The sequence below is a fragment of the Procambarus clarkii genome, chromosome 1 (assembly GCF_040958095.1).
Source record: "Procambarus clarkii isolate CNS0578487 chromosome 1, FALCON_Pclarkii_2.0, whole genome shotgun sequence".
NCBI classification, from domain to species: Eukaryota; Metazoa; Arthropoda; class Malacostraca; order Decapoda; family Cambaridae; genus Procambarus; species Procambarus clarkii.
This window is the reverse complement of record NC_091150.1, coordinates 22,209,622-22,225,232: the sequence shown is the minus strand read 5'-3', so window position 1 is coordinate 22,225,232 and position 15,611 is coordinate 22,209,622. Positions and strand designations below refer to the sequence as shown.

The following is a 15,611-nucleotide window of genomic DNA, read 5'->3' as shown; positions in this document are numbered from 1 at the left end:
TGCCAAAAAAAACCACACTGCCGCCAAGAAGAAGCACACAGGTGGAATACAACAACGAAACCACCTGACCATCAACCAAAGGTGAGATATTCGAGGTAGAACTGAACGAGCCCCGACATGGACCAATCGAGCCTAGGAAAAGGAGGAGCCGCGGGAAGATATCGGGTGCAACCACCAAGCGAGCAGAGCCAAAAACTCAAGCCAGCAAAGAAGGAGAAGGAACAGAACAGAAAACTCTCCAATGCCAGCCAGCTCGCCAGATCGGAGGCTACGGGTCCGACACGAGACAACAGTAAAACGAGAAAACCAGCGTTGAATGTAATGAAATGCCATTTTCTGGGTGAGTCCAACGTATCCAGAGGGAACAGAGTCGGCCGCTGTTATAGGTGAAAACTAGCTACGCAGTACTCCGCACACAACCAGTGCTATAACTACCACTTACCCCAAGGCAAACAAGGGAGGAAAACCCCCCAAACACTCGAGGCGGCCAAATGGCAAGCAGCGAAAGGCCAACAGAGGTAGAACCAAGACAACTTGTGGAAGAGAACCCCAAGCCCCAAGGGCGGTACTTACAGAGCACTCAGGAAAGGAGACCCTAACCACATGTAGCCCAAGTACCTGAGAATATTATTCCCAGTTCACATGACCACCGTAAGAGCAGCACTGAAAACAATGAACAGCACTGAGAGAAGACTGGAGCTAGAGCCACACGACCATGTATGATCCCATCAGCCAAGGAACTGGGGTGGGGATTGCCGACGCGAGGGTCTGGGGCTCCCCCTTCCCCTTCCCAGGGAGGAGGGAGCTGCGCAGACATGCGGCACGGCTCGTGTGACGTCATGCTGGTTTGCTCGTTTTTCTTTTGGGGAGTTCTGTTCACTCGTTTGCCGATTTTTGTTGTTAACCAGAATAGGGTTTTTTTTGTGGCGCTTACCTTTCTGGGTGCCTGTCCCGGTCGCTGGCAGATGTAGAATGCTCCAAATCACATGTGTATTTCTATGGGCCATTGCTCCCCGTGCCTCTCTGAGGGGGCCAGGTTCTGGTTCGTGGTCCCTGGTAGGCTTAGAACTTCACCCACATCGACCGATGCAAAATAGTTAGAGTATCCATATCAGCCATGGATAACTCCGGGGAACCATAGGGGCTCCCCCCAGAAAAAGACCAGAAGAACAGCCCTAGCACCAGCGACCAGGGACAAGAGTGAAGCAGGAAGATGATGAATGAAGAAGGCATGCAGCTTAAGTACTGGAGAATCACTCCCGGCTCACACACCACCTAGAAGACAGTCACCACACTCTAGGTACAGTGCTGAAACAACCACCAGAGCCAGAGCACATGACCTCAGCCTCTAGCAACAGCCTTAGAACTGAAGGGTGGATAGCTAGTGGGGAGGGGGGTCTGGGGCTCCCCCTTCCCCCTCCCAGGTGAGGGGGGGGGGGAGCTGCACACACAGCGGTGTGGTGACGTGTGATGTCATGCTCGTTTGCTTGTTCCTTTTAGGGGGGAGTTCTATCCATTTGCTCAGCTTGTAGTAGCAATAATTTCACCAGAATAGGGGTTTGTTTTGGGATGCTTACCTTGCTGGGTGCCTGACCCGGTCGATGGCAGACATAGAATGCTTCCAACCACACTCGGGTTTCTATAGGCCATTGCTTCCCATGCCTCTCTGAAGGGGCCAGGTTCTGGCTCATGGTCCCGGGTAGGCCTACAGAACTCCATACACATGACTGATGCCAGAGTCTGACATTAGCATATCAGCCTAGTAAGCTCCGGGGAGCCGAAGGGGCTCCCCCCAGAAAAACCTAGCGTTGAATGTAATGAAATGCCCTTTTCTGGGTTGAGACCCCGAGGGTCCCTGAACCTAATGAACTGATATCAATTATATTAGTCTCGAGCATCAGTTAATTGGAGTTCTTTGCCTACCGGGAACCACGTGCCAGAACCTGGTTCGCTCAGAGGCGCAGAGAGCAATGGCTTCTGAACACTCCACCTTGTGAGAGTATAGTCATGTCTGCCATTGACTGGGGGTATCACCCAGAAAGGTAAGAGAGCCATTACAAACCCCTACTGGTAAAACATTGCAACCCAAGACCAAACAGAGCCAAAAACTTTTTTGGTTCCCCGTAGGCTCAGAACTCCAATTAACTGATGCTCTAGAATCTAGACTAATATAATGGATATCAGTCCGTTAGCTTCAGGGGAGCTGCAGAGGCTCCTCCCAAAAAACTTCAGTTTTTTCACCAAGGTGAAAAAAAAAAATCCTGCCTCTGGACGAGAGCCGAATAAAAAGTGAACCTTAGAAAAGGAATCAGAGACCAAAGGGGACACCATAAACTCAGAAGAGGACAGGAAAGAAAGAGCATGATCCAAATACCAAGTGGGCTCAGGCAGCACATGATCAGGCTGAAGGTGAAGCAATGCGCAAGACAGCTTGCAAAATGGCACCAATTCAGTATCAATGCCGAATGCAAGCTGCAGCAGCTGTGCCTTCCCTGCCCAATACAAGGCAACAGTGTTCGGCATGACATGTTGAATAAGAAAAAGCCAAGGAACGAGAACACCACATGCTCGGAAATAGAAGAGCAACAATGAAAAGAAAGGCAGTGGTGAAAAGAGCACCAAGAAATCTCATACTGCTGCCCAGATGATCTTGAGGTTATCTTGAGATGATTTCGGGGCTTTAGTGTCCCCGCGGCCCGGTCCTCGACCAGGCCTTCACCCCCAGGAAGCAGCCCGTGACAGCTGACTAACACCCAGGTATCTATTTTACTGCTAGGTAACAGGGGCATAGGGTGAAAGAAACTCTGCCCATTGTTTCTCGCCGGCGCCCGGGATCGAACCCGGGACCACAGGATCACAAGTCCAGCGTGCCGTCCGCTCGGCCGACCGACTCCCTGATAATGATAACCACAAGTGGGATACCATCAAAGAACCCCCACCTGATCACCATAAAGATGGCAATAATGTGTAAAAAGTCCACATGCGAAGAGCGGAGAAGGTCAAACAAGCAAAGTACGCAACCAGGCTGATCTTCTAAAAGAGGCAGAGCCACGAGAAAATGCCCAGGTTCGGATTGAAATAAAGGCTGGACTGGCCACCAGGGAGCTAGAAGGACCACCCTTCCTTGGTAAGACTCCAATCTTGCCAGGACCCAGAGCAACATCTGGTAAGGGAAAGAGATGCAGGAACCTCCACCTAGACCAGTCCAGTCAAAAGGCATCTGCTGAGAGTGCCTCTCAATCGGGGAACTAAACCATGTAAAGAGGAAGGTGCCGATTCCAAGCCTTCACAGAGGTCCAGGTTGGAATGCCGGAATGCTTCGCAAAGCCAAAGAAAGTGGCATTGATGATCACTGCGATGATCACTGCAGACAGGATGCAAAGGCATGTGATAAGTGTGACCATGGAGTGATTGCACACAAAATGAGATCAATTGGAATAACAGGTAATGGATATTCAACTTCCTGTCAAACAGAATGCAAAGAGTAATAGTCAATCATACAAAATGAACTCCACGTAAAAGTAAAAAGAACACAGTAAAGAGCTCTGTACTGCAGGGCACAGTCCTTGCACCACTGATTTTTCACATTTTCATATCAGATACAGTATAGATAAATATACAAATCACAGTTTTTTGTGATCTTTTGCATACACTAAAATCTGCATGAAAATTACTTGTGTAGAATACACTGAAAAACTACAGGCTGATATTAATAAAGGTTTCAGTTGGAGAGCAGAAAATAACATGAATTTTAACAATGGTAAATTCTAGTTACTTAAGTATGGGAAAAAGTAAGACTTTAAACAAAATAATGTACAGTGTATTTCTGTTCATCTCATATCTGGGGTATCTCAGATATATCCATAGTAGGAAAGCAACATGTTAAAGATCTGGGAATAATCATGCCTGACGACATAACATTTAGGGAGCATAATTGAGCAAATATTGTGTTAGCCAGAAAAATGATAGGATGGCTTAGGAGAACATTCAAATCCAGGGACCCCACAGTACTCGTATTATTTAAATCACTGGTGCTGTCCTGCCTTGAGTACTGTTGGATACTCACTCACCCCTTTAGGGTAGAGGTGATTGCTGAAGAGGAAATACAGAGAACATGTACACCACAAATACACACAATAAAGCACCTAAATTATTGGGACCGTCTCAAAGTTCTCAAAATGTGTTCTCTGGAAAGGAGACAAAAGAGGCATCACATAATATATACAGACGACCACATGCTTTCCGGAAGCCACTTATCTGAATATGCCTGTTATCCATTTTGGGTTTGTCCAAATACAAAAATTTTATTAAGTGGTAGGGCAGGAAGTCTGAATAAATATATGCAATAAAGATGGAACATGTTTGCCCAGTGACCGTACAAAGTGCCACTTGAGCAGTGCTCATGCACTAATGGATGGCTCGAAAGCTTTAACCACCGTGCTGCGCAGAGTTTATTGTAATTACCTAAGTGTAGTTACAGGATGAGAGCTACGCTCGTGGTGTCCCGTCTTCCCAGCACTCTGTCATATAACGCTTTGAAATTACTGACGGTTTTGGCCTCCTCCACCTTCTCACCTAACTTGTTCCAACCGTCTACCACTCTGTTTACAAAAGTGATTTTTCTTATATTTCTCCGGCAGCTTTGTTTCGTTAGTTTAAATCTATGACCTTGTTCTTGAAGTTCCAGGTCTCAGAAATTCTTCCCTATCAATTTTATCGATTCCTGTTACTATTTTGTACGTAGTGATCATATCGCCTCTTTTTCTTCTATCTTCTAGTTTTCACATATTTAATGCCTCTAACCTCTCCTCATAGCTCTTGTCCTTCAGTTCTGGAAGCCACTTAGTGGCATGTCGTTGCACCTTTTCCAGTTTGTTGATGTGCTTCTTAAGATATGGGCACCATACAACTGCTGCATATTCCAGCTTTGGTCTAACAAAAGTCGTGAACAATTTCTTTAGTATTTCTCCATCCATGTATTTAAAAGCAATTCTGAAGTTAGAAAGTGTAGCATAGGCTCCTCGCACAATGTTCTTAATATGGTCCTCAGGTGACAGTTTTCTATCTAGAACCACCCCTAGATCCCTTTTTTTGTCAGAATTCTTTAAAGATTTCTCACATAATTTATAGGTTGTGTGGGGTCTATGTTCTCCAATTCCACATTCCATAACATGGGATTTATTCACATTAAATTCCATTTGCCAAGTGTTGCTCCATATACTTATTTTGTCCAGGTCTTCTTGAAGAGCATGACAATCATCTAGGTTTCTTATCTTCCCTATTATCTTAGCATCATCAGCAAACATGTTCATATAATTCTGTATTCCCACTGGTAGATCATTTATGTAGACAATGAACATTACCGGTGTAAGAACTGAACCCTGTGGTACTCCACTCTTGACATTTCTCCAGTCCGATACCTTGCCTCTGATTACGGCCCTCATTTTTCTGTCACTTAGGAAATTTTTCATCCATGTTAGAAGCTTACCTGTCACCCCTCCAATATGTTCCGGTTTCCAGAACAACCTCTTATGGGGAACTCTGTCAAAAGCCTTTTCTAGGTCCAGATAGACACAGTCAACCCAACCATCTCTTTCCTGTAAAATCTCTGTGGTTCGATCATAAAAAACTGAGTAAGTTCGTTACACAGGATCTTCCAGATCGAAAACCATACTGTCTGTCTGATATTATATCGTTTTTCTCCAGGTATTCTACCCATTTAGTTTTAATTATTTTTCCAATATTTTGATTATTACACTTGTCATTGATACCGGTCCATAATTAAGGGGGTCTTAACTGCTTCCACTTTAAATTAAATTTTGCCCCGAGGGGCGAGTTTATTGTGCAGCGCCACTCATCTTGTGAGTGGACACACCGCCATAGCAGCATGTACAACACTCCCCAATAGGAAGAAAACCCGCTGGGTTGTTCATCCTGTCACTTGTACCCAGACACAGCTGGGACTTGCTTAACTGTCTCAAGTGAACAGCTCCTCAAACAAGAAGATTAACATCTATCAACCCTTAAAAGCTTACGTTATCTTACGGGTGCAAAATGGGGAAATCTTTTAAGAACAGTATCAATATTTGACAAATAGTGTTTTCCTAACTCAAACAATGTGGGGTTTATTATTCTACACATACAGTACTTCTGATGTCCCTCAGGTGTTCACATTCACGTAGATAGTGGTCAAGCTCCCACTTTTGTAGATTGGAACTATGTTAGCCTTTTTCCACACATCAGCTACAAGTCCTGTAAACAGGGATGCCTGAAAAATCAGTTAAAGTGGAATGCTGAGCTCAGGTGCACATTCTCTCAGAACCCATGGTGAAACTCCATCTGGACCAACTGCTTTGTTCTTACTTATCTCCTTGAGCATTTTTTCCACTTCGTCTCTAGACACCTCTATGTCTATGTGAATTGTAAAATTCCCCGGTGCGCATGAAATAAAGTGTTCCCAAAAAATTCTTTTTTCTTCATAAAATGATAAATTCCCTTCCCTGAACATGTCTATGTAAAAATAAATACCAAATTCCACTTACTTTGGCTGTGGGGACGTGGACAAGGTGCGCTGTGACGTCATCAGGGCCTGGTCGCCGTGCGTGAATCGCCCAGACACAGTCGCGTGGGCCATTCAAGCACCGGGTGTTGCCACAAATATATTTTCAATTATTTGTTTTATGTATTTCCAATGCAGTTTTATTTGTTTTTTTTTATCATATATGATGCATATTTGTGTCCTTTACAATATGTATACAGTAGAACGTTCATAATGTTCCATGGAACTGTGATACATGTGTCAGTAATGTGTCCACAATAAATGTTTACTGTCGCAATATTACCTGTTAAAAATTCACTAAAATTACAATATGTACAGTTTCACGCACTATTTACACAGCAACACACTGTATTACACACTCAGTACTTCGGAAGTGAGTAATAATCAACGAAGTAGTCCATGGTACAGCGCGCGACTTCGCTCTCAGTGCACCAGGTACAGATAAATTTTCGCTTCCTGTTTCTTCATTCTGTGTGCTTGGAAATACCGCACTCGCGTACACCCTTGACTTTAGTACTTGTAGGTTGTATGTAGCCAAGCTTGTAAAGCATAGGGCAGTATTGAAAAGATTATAGGAAAAGATAAATTTGTAAGATAGTCTTGAAAAGATCGCTTTGTATGGTCCCACACAGGAAGAGATTCAGCTTGCCTCAAAGAGTGTCTGTCAGTCAGTAAGAGATTCAGGTAGTCTTGAAAATATCTATGGAAAACACAACCATGGAAGCCGCTAACACTGTTCATCTATGCTACTTGTATCAGATGCATCATCACTGAACGCAGAAAATGATTCATCTATGTATCATCTAAATAAATTGGAGATAGCATAAGATTGCAAGCGTGACGCTCAGAGCTACAACTGGATACGCTCGCTGTATCGTCCTCATAGGTGCTGTATCACTTGCATCCGACCTTTGTGTTAGGTCCTTATTGCGCCTAGCTTCATCAATATTATGACCCTTATGTTCTTCAAACACTAAGGTTTTAATTCCACCAACAGAGCGTTATCTTTCAACACCGCATCGGACAGGTGTTTGGGAGCCAGAGGCGCGTGCGCCACCCATGGTTGCTCACTCAGTACTAACCCAGCCAGCAGCCCCAGGACATTCTGGGAATTTTTTCCAAGATGGCTGCCTCTCACTGGAGGTCCTAAGAGTCCATTTCGTACACAACCAACCTCATACACATTTAGAATTGGTACCGAAAAATCAAAAAGAGTTTTCTCGGTTAGCACAGTTTCCTGCCGACCGAGAATACTCGGTTGGCGCAGTTAAGTGCTTAAACTGCTATTGCATTAGGTACATTAGGGTGCATGGTGAAAGGCAGTCTGCTGAGGTTACCTCATCACCATTAATCTCCACTTCAGCCAACCCAACATTATCATCATCCACCACCACCACCTCTATCTAAATAACAATGCTCTGCCAACTATAATCTTCCAATTAACAAGCGGATCAGAACTTCTCATAGCGGTGAGTACAAACAAAATATGGTCAAATTTCTGTAACAAAACTCAAATTTCTGCAACAAAACTGTCAATTTTGTTTTCCTAGATCTTCAGGATGGTGAACTATTTATGCAGTCACAATAAGTTATTCATTCAGTCTCGGTCCCAAAGGGTTCGAAAAGCATGTGGCCTTCTGTATGTGGAAAAAAACTGGAAGGCCAAGTCCCAAATTTGCACAATAAAATAACAACTTACTGGAGTAAACAACATGGCAGCAAATATAGTGATAATCCTGCAATACTGGACGACAAATATAGCAACAAACTTGCCATACTGGACGACAAATTGTGATAGCTGCAATACTTGACAACACATACATTGATAATCTTTAATATTGGACAACAATATAGCAATAATCTTGCAATATTGGACAACAAATACTGTATAGTGATAATCTTGCAATACTGGACAACAAATATAGTGATAATCCTGCAATACTGGACAACAAAGTGATAATCCTGCAATACTGGACAACAAAGTGATAATCCTGCAATACTGGACAACAAAGTGATAATCCTGCAATACTGGACAACAAACAGTGATAATCCTGCAATACTGAACAACAAATATAGTGATAATCTTGCAATGCTGGAAAAATATAGCAACAATCCTGCAATACTGGACAACAAACAGTGATAATCCTGCAATACTGGACAACAAATATAGTGATAATCTTGCAATGCTGGAAAAATATAGCAACAATCCTGCAATACTGAACAACAAATATAGTGATAATCCTGCAATACTGGACAACAAACAGTGATAATCCTGCAATACTGAACAACAAATATAGTGATAATCCTGCAATACTGGACAACAAACAGTGATAATCCTGCAATACTGGACAACAAATATAGTGATAATCCTGCAATGCTGGAAAAATATAGCAACAATCCTGCAATACTGGACAATAAAGATACACAACTCAAACAAACCCCCAACATTTATACAACATTTGCTAATTCGTCTAAATTACCCGTGTAAGGACTGGGGTCGGCCAAAGCTGTGCATGTAGGGATTGTTGAATCTGTCCAAGTTGCTGTTGAAAGAAATGGGTTATTGCCATGCATAATGCAGGTGATATATATATATATATATTATATCCCACTTACAGTATATATTAGTTCATACACTTGTAGACTAACACTGGTTAAATTAGAAAATATAAATGATAAACATTACCTTGATAGTAGATTTTGCTCAATTCATTCTGGAGAAATGTGCATAGCTGACCAAGAGGGGCAATCTTCATGCATTCTGCATGCAGTTATAAACAAAAGTATTGCAATTTAGTACTACTGGACAACTATTATTCGAGTCCTACCTTGGAAGATGAGAGCCCTGCCATGGAAGCTGTGGTAGGGGTCGTGCCCCAGGTGGGCGTGGCAGTGGCAAGTACTGTTGACCTCTTGGAGGCTGGCGTGGGGTATGGCCATAAGTAGAGAAAGTAGGTTGGCCATAACTGTAAATGTAAACATAAAAGCTTCGTACTAGCAGAGGCTGCCCCCCGTCTCCATGCAAGAATGATTTACTGCCACAGTTCCCATGTAAGTGAACATCATTTCTCATGGGGATTATTTGGAGAAATTGCTAAAAGAACCAGAGACATAATTAAGTATATACTTCAACTTCAGTGCATTGGTATTTATTCCTGGTAATCATTTTTAGTTTTCATTATTATCCTATTCTTTGAACAATCAAGATTGTGTTTTTTCTGTTACCGATTTTCATTGTAATTTTTTTTACCATATTAATCCATCATCATCTATGTGGTATTTATTCCCTCCTGCTGGATTTGATCATCTTTGTCATACTACAATACAACCTTAATTTCTGTGGGGAGCCCTGTCAGCTCCCTGGAGCTATCGGACTGATATTAGCTATATTAGTCTGCGGTTTTATATATATGAAGTTCTGCCTACTGGGAACCACAAGCCAGAACCTGGTTCCCCCATAAAGGCACAGGGAGCAATGGCCTATGAAAACTTCACTCTTTTGAGAGTACATTCATGTCTGCCATTGTCCAGGGTAAGGCACCCAGAAAGGTAGGCACCTCAAAACACACACCAACTGGTAGAAAATTGCAAGAACTTCCTTGCAAGAATTGCAAAAACTCCCTTGCAATAACTGCAAAAACTCCCTTGCGAGAAATTTGCAAAAAATTGCAAGAAATTCCAAGAAATCCCCCAAAGAAAAACAAGGTAACAAGGTAAAACAAGGTCGGCTCATTCACGCAGACCCCGCCTCACAACTGGAAGAGGGGGGCCTACCCGAGACGGCCACACGCATGCCAGTTTGTCGACTGAAGCCGGCTGGGGCCAGAGATCTACACTGGCCTCGATATCCTGTAAGGGTTTTACCCTGGTGGTTGTACCTGCTATGTGTTGGGAGTTGGCCAGGAGTAACTTCACAGTCTCTGTGGTGTAGTGGTAAGACACTCGCCTGGCGTTCCGCGAGCGCTATGCCATGGGTTCGTATCCTGGCCGGGGAGGATTTACTGGCCGCAATTCCTTAACTGTAGCCTCTGTTTAACGCAACAGTAAAATGTGTACTTGGATGAAAAAACGATTCTTCGCGGCAGGGGATCGTATTCCAGGGACCTGCCCGAAATGCTACGCGTACTAGTGGCTGTACAAGAATGTAACAACTCTTGTATATATCAAAAAAAAAAAAAAAATGGTACTTCAGACTGTATGTGCTTAGGGTTATCTTCCCTAGGCACCCTGCAAGTACTTCCCTTGGGTCTCAGGGTTATCTTCCTTGGGGCTTTCGGGTTCCCACTCCTGTAGGGGGTTGCTGTCACTTGGCATCAACCTTGCCCTTGGTGTCAGCTTAGGTCTTGGTGCTTTCGTTTTGCCCTAGGTAGGGAGTGTTTGTCGCTGGTTGGGGTGCATGGTGCTGCGCAGCTCGCATACTATCTGCGGCTGTGTCTCTCTGGCCTCCTGTTGTTGTGGTGCACTTTTAGGGTTTTATTTTCATTTCTTTTCATGTTATTTTTTGCCTGATGGAGGGCTGCCTGGCTTTCCATTAGAATCACCTAGGTTTCGTTTGGTTGTCCTCCACTTGGCCCCTGAGGTTGCTCCCTTCACAGGGTCAGTTTGCCCAGTAAATAGACAGGGTACAACTGGCTTTGCAGCACCAGTGCCTGCAAAGTAAGGACACTGTAGGAACACCTCCCCCTGTGGGCCCTGGAAACCCCCATTGGGGCTTGGTGGCTATGGATATGTTTTCCAAGTCCCATCTTGCCTTGTGCAAGTTTGAAGGTTGTTCGTTGCCTTTGTTTCAGGGTGACGATCATCTGTTTTGCCTCCACCATGCTGCTTGTTGGGTCGCCAACACCTTCGACCCGGAGTCATGTGAGACTTGTTCCCTGCTTGTTCTCCAATTTACCCATTCTTCTTTGGGAGATCTTAGGAGTCAAGCATCTGTCTCATTGCACTGCTTCTCCTCGCTTTGTTGTCGCCCCTTCTATTAGGGATTGCTTTTGGATGGCCTTGTTTTTGTGACCTTGGCCTCTGCGGGTCGAGTTGGGGAGCTTCATACTCTCCTCCGACTCTGGGGGTTTTGTTCGTTTTGTCCAGGTAGTAGTTTTTTTCGTTTGCAGCCTTCTTTTCTAGCGAAGAATGAGACAGCAAGCTTGTGGAGGTGTTTGTTGTTTGTGGATGCTTGGTTGGTTAGGCCGAGGGTGCATCTCGTGTTGTGTCCGGTGGTGGCTTTATGTCGCTACTTACGGGCCACTGGTTCTGTGACGGTGGACGCTCTGTGAGTGGATCCGGTTTTCCTGGTTCCCTGTTCTAGGGCTCGTGTGTCTCAGGTTGTTCACAGTGTCATCAAGTCCAGCCAGCCTGTGATCTACCCTCATGCCTATGATGTTCGGAATTATGCTGCTCTAGCAGAGGTTTTTGGCAAAATGTCTTGGGTAGACATTCGGGGTCTACCCAAGACCTTTTGTTTTGGTGGTCGAAGAGGGTACTGGCCACTAGGTATCTAGTAAATGTTCCAGTTCCTTCCCGGTTGTGTGTGGCTTTAGAGGCGCCTTTATGGGTGTCTGTTTCTTCTTCGTCACGAGACCTGCGGTGCTGCTGTTGCCTCCCGGGTAAGTCCCTCTTTTTTACTTATCTTCAGGTAGTTTGCTTCAGGAAGCCAACAGGGCTTCCCACAGGAAACCAGCGTTGAATGTAATGAAACGCCATTTTCTGGGCGAGCCCCAGAGGCTCCCTAACACCCTCCCTCCCTCCATCTGGTTGGCAGGTTTTCATCGTTCAAGAACTGGAGTGGTGGGTGGGAATTGCTGGCCGACCATGGCGATGGTGGTATACGCAGCGTTTCTCCTGTGGACATTTCCGATACCTTTGAGGGTTTTCAGGACCCGCTGTCCCTTGGCACGCATTCTGGTCACAACGTTCTCCAGTCTTGGAAGGGGATCCCGAGGGGTGTTTTTCTGGACAGTAAACATCATAGTAAGTTAATAGATTAGAGGTGAAACGTCGCCTGCATCCTGTGGTACCCTGTGACCCCCCCCCTGCAACCTCTGTCTCCACACCCTCCACTTCCTCAAGATCAGACGAGTTCTCCTGGCCTACATACGTTCATCATTGCCTTTGATGCTGATACACCCACTGATCGGAGCATTTTTGGAAATAATAGGCCACGCAGTCTTTTCTATCAAGCCGTTCCCGAGTTTTTAAGATCAAGATGCATGTTTTTAGGCCGAATAAATGCAGGAACTTGATTGTAGTGGACCACGCTTCCACTGGGGACTTGGTGCTTTCAGACATTACTGATATTTGTGGTTACAAGGTCCATTGTTATATGCCTCTGGGTGACCGTTTGGTACGATATGTGGTCCGGCACGTTGTTGACGTTAGTGCGGATGACATCAAGGCGCAACTGCAGAATGTTGACCTTCCGATCTTTGGTGTCAAGAAATTTATGAGTAGGATTGATGGTGACCTGTGTGATACCAGCACTGCCCTCCTTACTTTTCTTGACTACCTCCCCCTTGATTGGGTTTTGATTAATCGCTTCCTCCATAAATTGGAGGCGTACGTTCCCCGTCCCATTCAGTGCTTTCGTTGTAAGGGTTTTCATCATACCTCCCATGGCTGCACCGGTGACGTCCATTTGTGGCAAATGCTCTGGTTCCCATTACACTCGTGACTGAGTCCGACAAGCTCTAGTGCCCCAACTGTGGTGGTGATCATGCCATCACTTTCAAGCAGTGTCCTTCCTACATTGCGGCGCTCACTAAGGCTCTTCCCATTGTCATTCCGCCCTCCAGTCATGCTTTGTCTCATCCAGCCCCGGTTCCTTGTCACCCGCCACTTCCCCCCCCCCCCCTCCAGCGTCGCCTTTGCCAGTGCCTGACCTGTTTGTCATTGACGTTCCTCTCGCCCCTGAAGCTTCTTCTCTCCCGCCCACCGTTCAACTGAGTCCCGATCTTGTTGATGCTATTGTTGCTCACGTTGTGGATGCACTAGAGATGGTATTGGTCCGCTTCGTCACAATTCTTTCTGCAGTCCATTCTTCCCATTCCTGAGGCTGACCCGTCGCTCCTCTCCTTCGCTTCTTCTCCAATTGACGTCCATCCTCCTGCAGCTGCCTCTGCTATCTCCAATGCGTTTGAATCGATGCTGGATAACACTCTTCGGAACTTTCTGGCGAACCTTCCCTGTGTCTTTCCCCAGGCTGCCTTGCCGCACATCTCTGACCCCAGTACTAAGCGGAAGCAATCCTCCGTCGTCCCGATTTCTAAGCGCCCTGCCACCTTGCCTGATGGGCCTCCTACATCGCGTTCTCCCATGACTTATCCTTGTGCCATTCCTAGGTCTTCCTCCCGTTGTCCTGTTGGCGCTTCTGCGGAGTCCAATGAGTTTGCGTCCCAGTCGTGAGGCTCCGGATGACGTCTATGTCCCTTGCCCTGTCCTAACCTCGCCTGTCCCATCTTGACTTTTTCTACCCTTCTACACATTCACTCTTTGTACCTTCCTCTGCTCGCACCTCTCTTCCTTTCTTGTGTCTGCTTTGCACTTGCCTCCTTCACATCCTTTGCTCCCCCCCCCCCTGCCCTTTGTCTCTTGCCCACATCCCTCGCTTTCTTTACTGCGGCGACGCTTTACGTTCGCCTTCTGTTTTTCTCTTTCTTCCCATCCTGCGTACCTTTCGTTTTGTTTCTTTTGCCTTTATCCTCGCCCATATTGACGGCGCCACTATCTTCCCAGCTCGGGCACGTCATGACCGTTGATGTGTTGTTGTGCATTGTAGCATATGCAACTGTCTACATTATCGCTGGTGCAGTAATCAGGACAATATACCTTCATGCAAACTGCACGTATTGCGAAGAAGAAGAAGAAGGAGTGGTGGGCTGCCGGGAGTAGCGCTAACGAGCGGAAGTGCTAGTCACAGGAAAGACTGCTTGTTTGGTTTCTTTCTAGAGGAGTTATTTTGATCTTTTTGGATGTAGATTGCACAGGTTAACCAGACAGTGGGCTCTTTTGATTCGCTTACCTTTCTGGGTCCTTCCTCGGTCGATGGCAATTATGACATACTTTACATTTAAAGTGCTCATAGGCCATTCCTCCTTGCGCCTCTCTGAGGGGACCAGGTTCTGGCACGTGTTTCCCGGTAGTATAAGAACTCCTGTGACTGATGACCCCCAAACTAATACTGTATAGCACACATCAGTTCGGATAGCTTCAGGGAGCCTTTAGGACTCACCCAGAAAATGGCATTTCATTACATTCAACACTCGTGTTTTCATCTTACAGCCTGTATCATAACAATCGGGCAACTAATACAGCTACAGGTATTGGTCCGTCATCTATCCTTCGTTTTAACCTAATGGCAAGTCTTCCGCATGCAAAGTTGAAATGAGGTACAGAAAATGACTGCAAAATTGCCTAAAAGTTTTTCATGCAGGCACCAGCATCTTACCTCATTCTCAGCCAACGGAGGCTTCAAGTCTCACTGAGGAACTGCACTAGTCTTTTGGGTATCATTATTTACCTGTATTCTAGTTTACTAAAATGGAATGTGAAAGTAAACCATAATGTGCACAATACAATATGCCACACTAAAGTACTACTTTATGTATTAAAGTGCCTATCCCTACAGTTAGCATACCTGGAGGGTGGGATGTTATTGTGTGAACCATTCCACTGCTGTGAGGGAGCTTCAGCGTTGAAGGTATTATTTTCTCGGGAGGCAAAGGTGGAGTTGTCCCTATATCCGTGATTGTGAAAGGTCATATTAAAGCTAGGGTGTACTAGTTCGTTCACATTGGCATTTTCCAGATTAGGGTCAGCAGAGAATCTGAAATAAAATTATTGAATTGTTTAGGAAAATTGAATTTTTTTGCCGGCAAGATCCCTTAAATACTCAGCCTTTGAAATGGTCACCTTTCAAGTGTGGTAGGAGCTAAGGAAGCAAGACCTTCATTCTGTTAGTCTTAAATGTTTGAGCAGTATCATGCATTATATGCCAGAAATGATGCATTTAGGTGGTAGGCAAAAAACAGCGTTGAATGTAATAAAATGCCATATTCTGGGT

General features: G+C 45.1%; 2 protein-coding genes across 7 annotated transcripts in view; both read right to left on the bottom strand.

The window, feature by feature from the left end:
• The window catches only part of bark (protein bark beetle), a 247,906-nt gene that overhangs the window by 10,569 nt on the left and 221,726 nt on the right, over positions 1–15,611 (bottom strand). For 2 of the 6 annotated variants that reach the window (XR_011225966.1, XM_069318515.1), the window contains exons 35-37: positions 15,186–15,374; positions 9,388–9,525; positions 9,040–9,102 (exon numbers count right to left, since the gene is read on the bottom strand). Coding sequence is in view for 5 of the 6 variants with exons in the window: in XM_069318515.1 (XP_069174616.1) it covers positions 9,040–9,102; positions 9,388–9,525; positions 15,186–15,374 (390 nt within the window). In the remaining variant the exon portion in view is untranslated. The remainder of the gene's footprint in view (positions 1–9,039; positions 9,103–9,387; positions 9,526–15,185; positions 15,375–15,611) is intronic. The other 4 variants (XM_069319199.1, XM_069319669.1, XM_069320126.1 and 1 more) reach the window with 4 other exon arrangements.
• The window catches only part of LOC123753850 (uncharacterized), a 490,864-nt gene that overhangs the window by 419,073 nt on the left and 56,180 nt on the right, over positions 1–15,611 (bottom strand). The window lies entirely within an intron of this gene.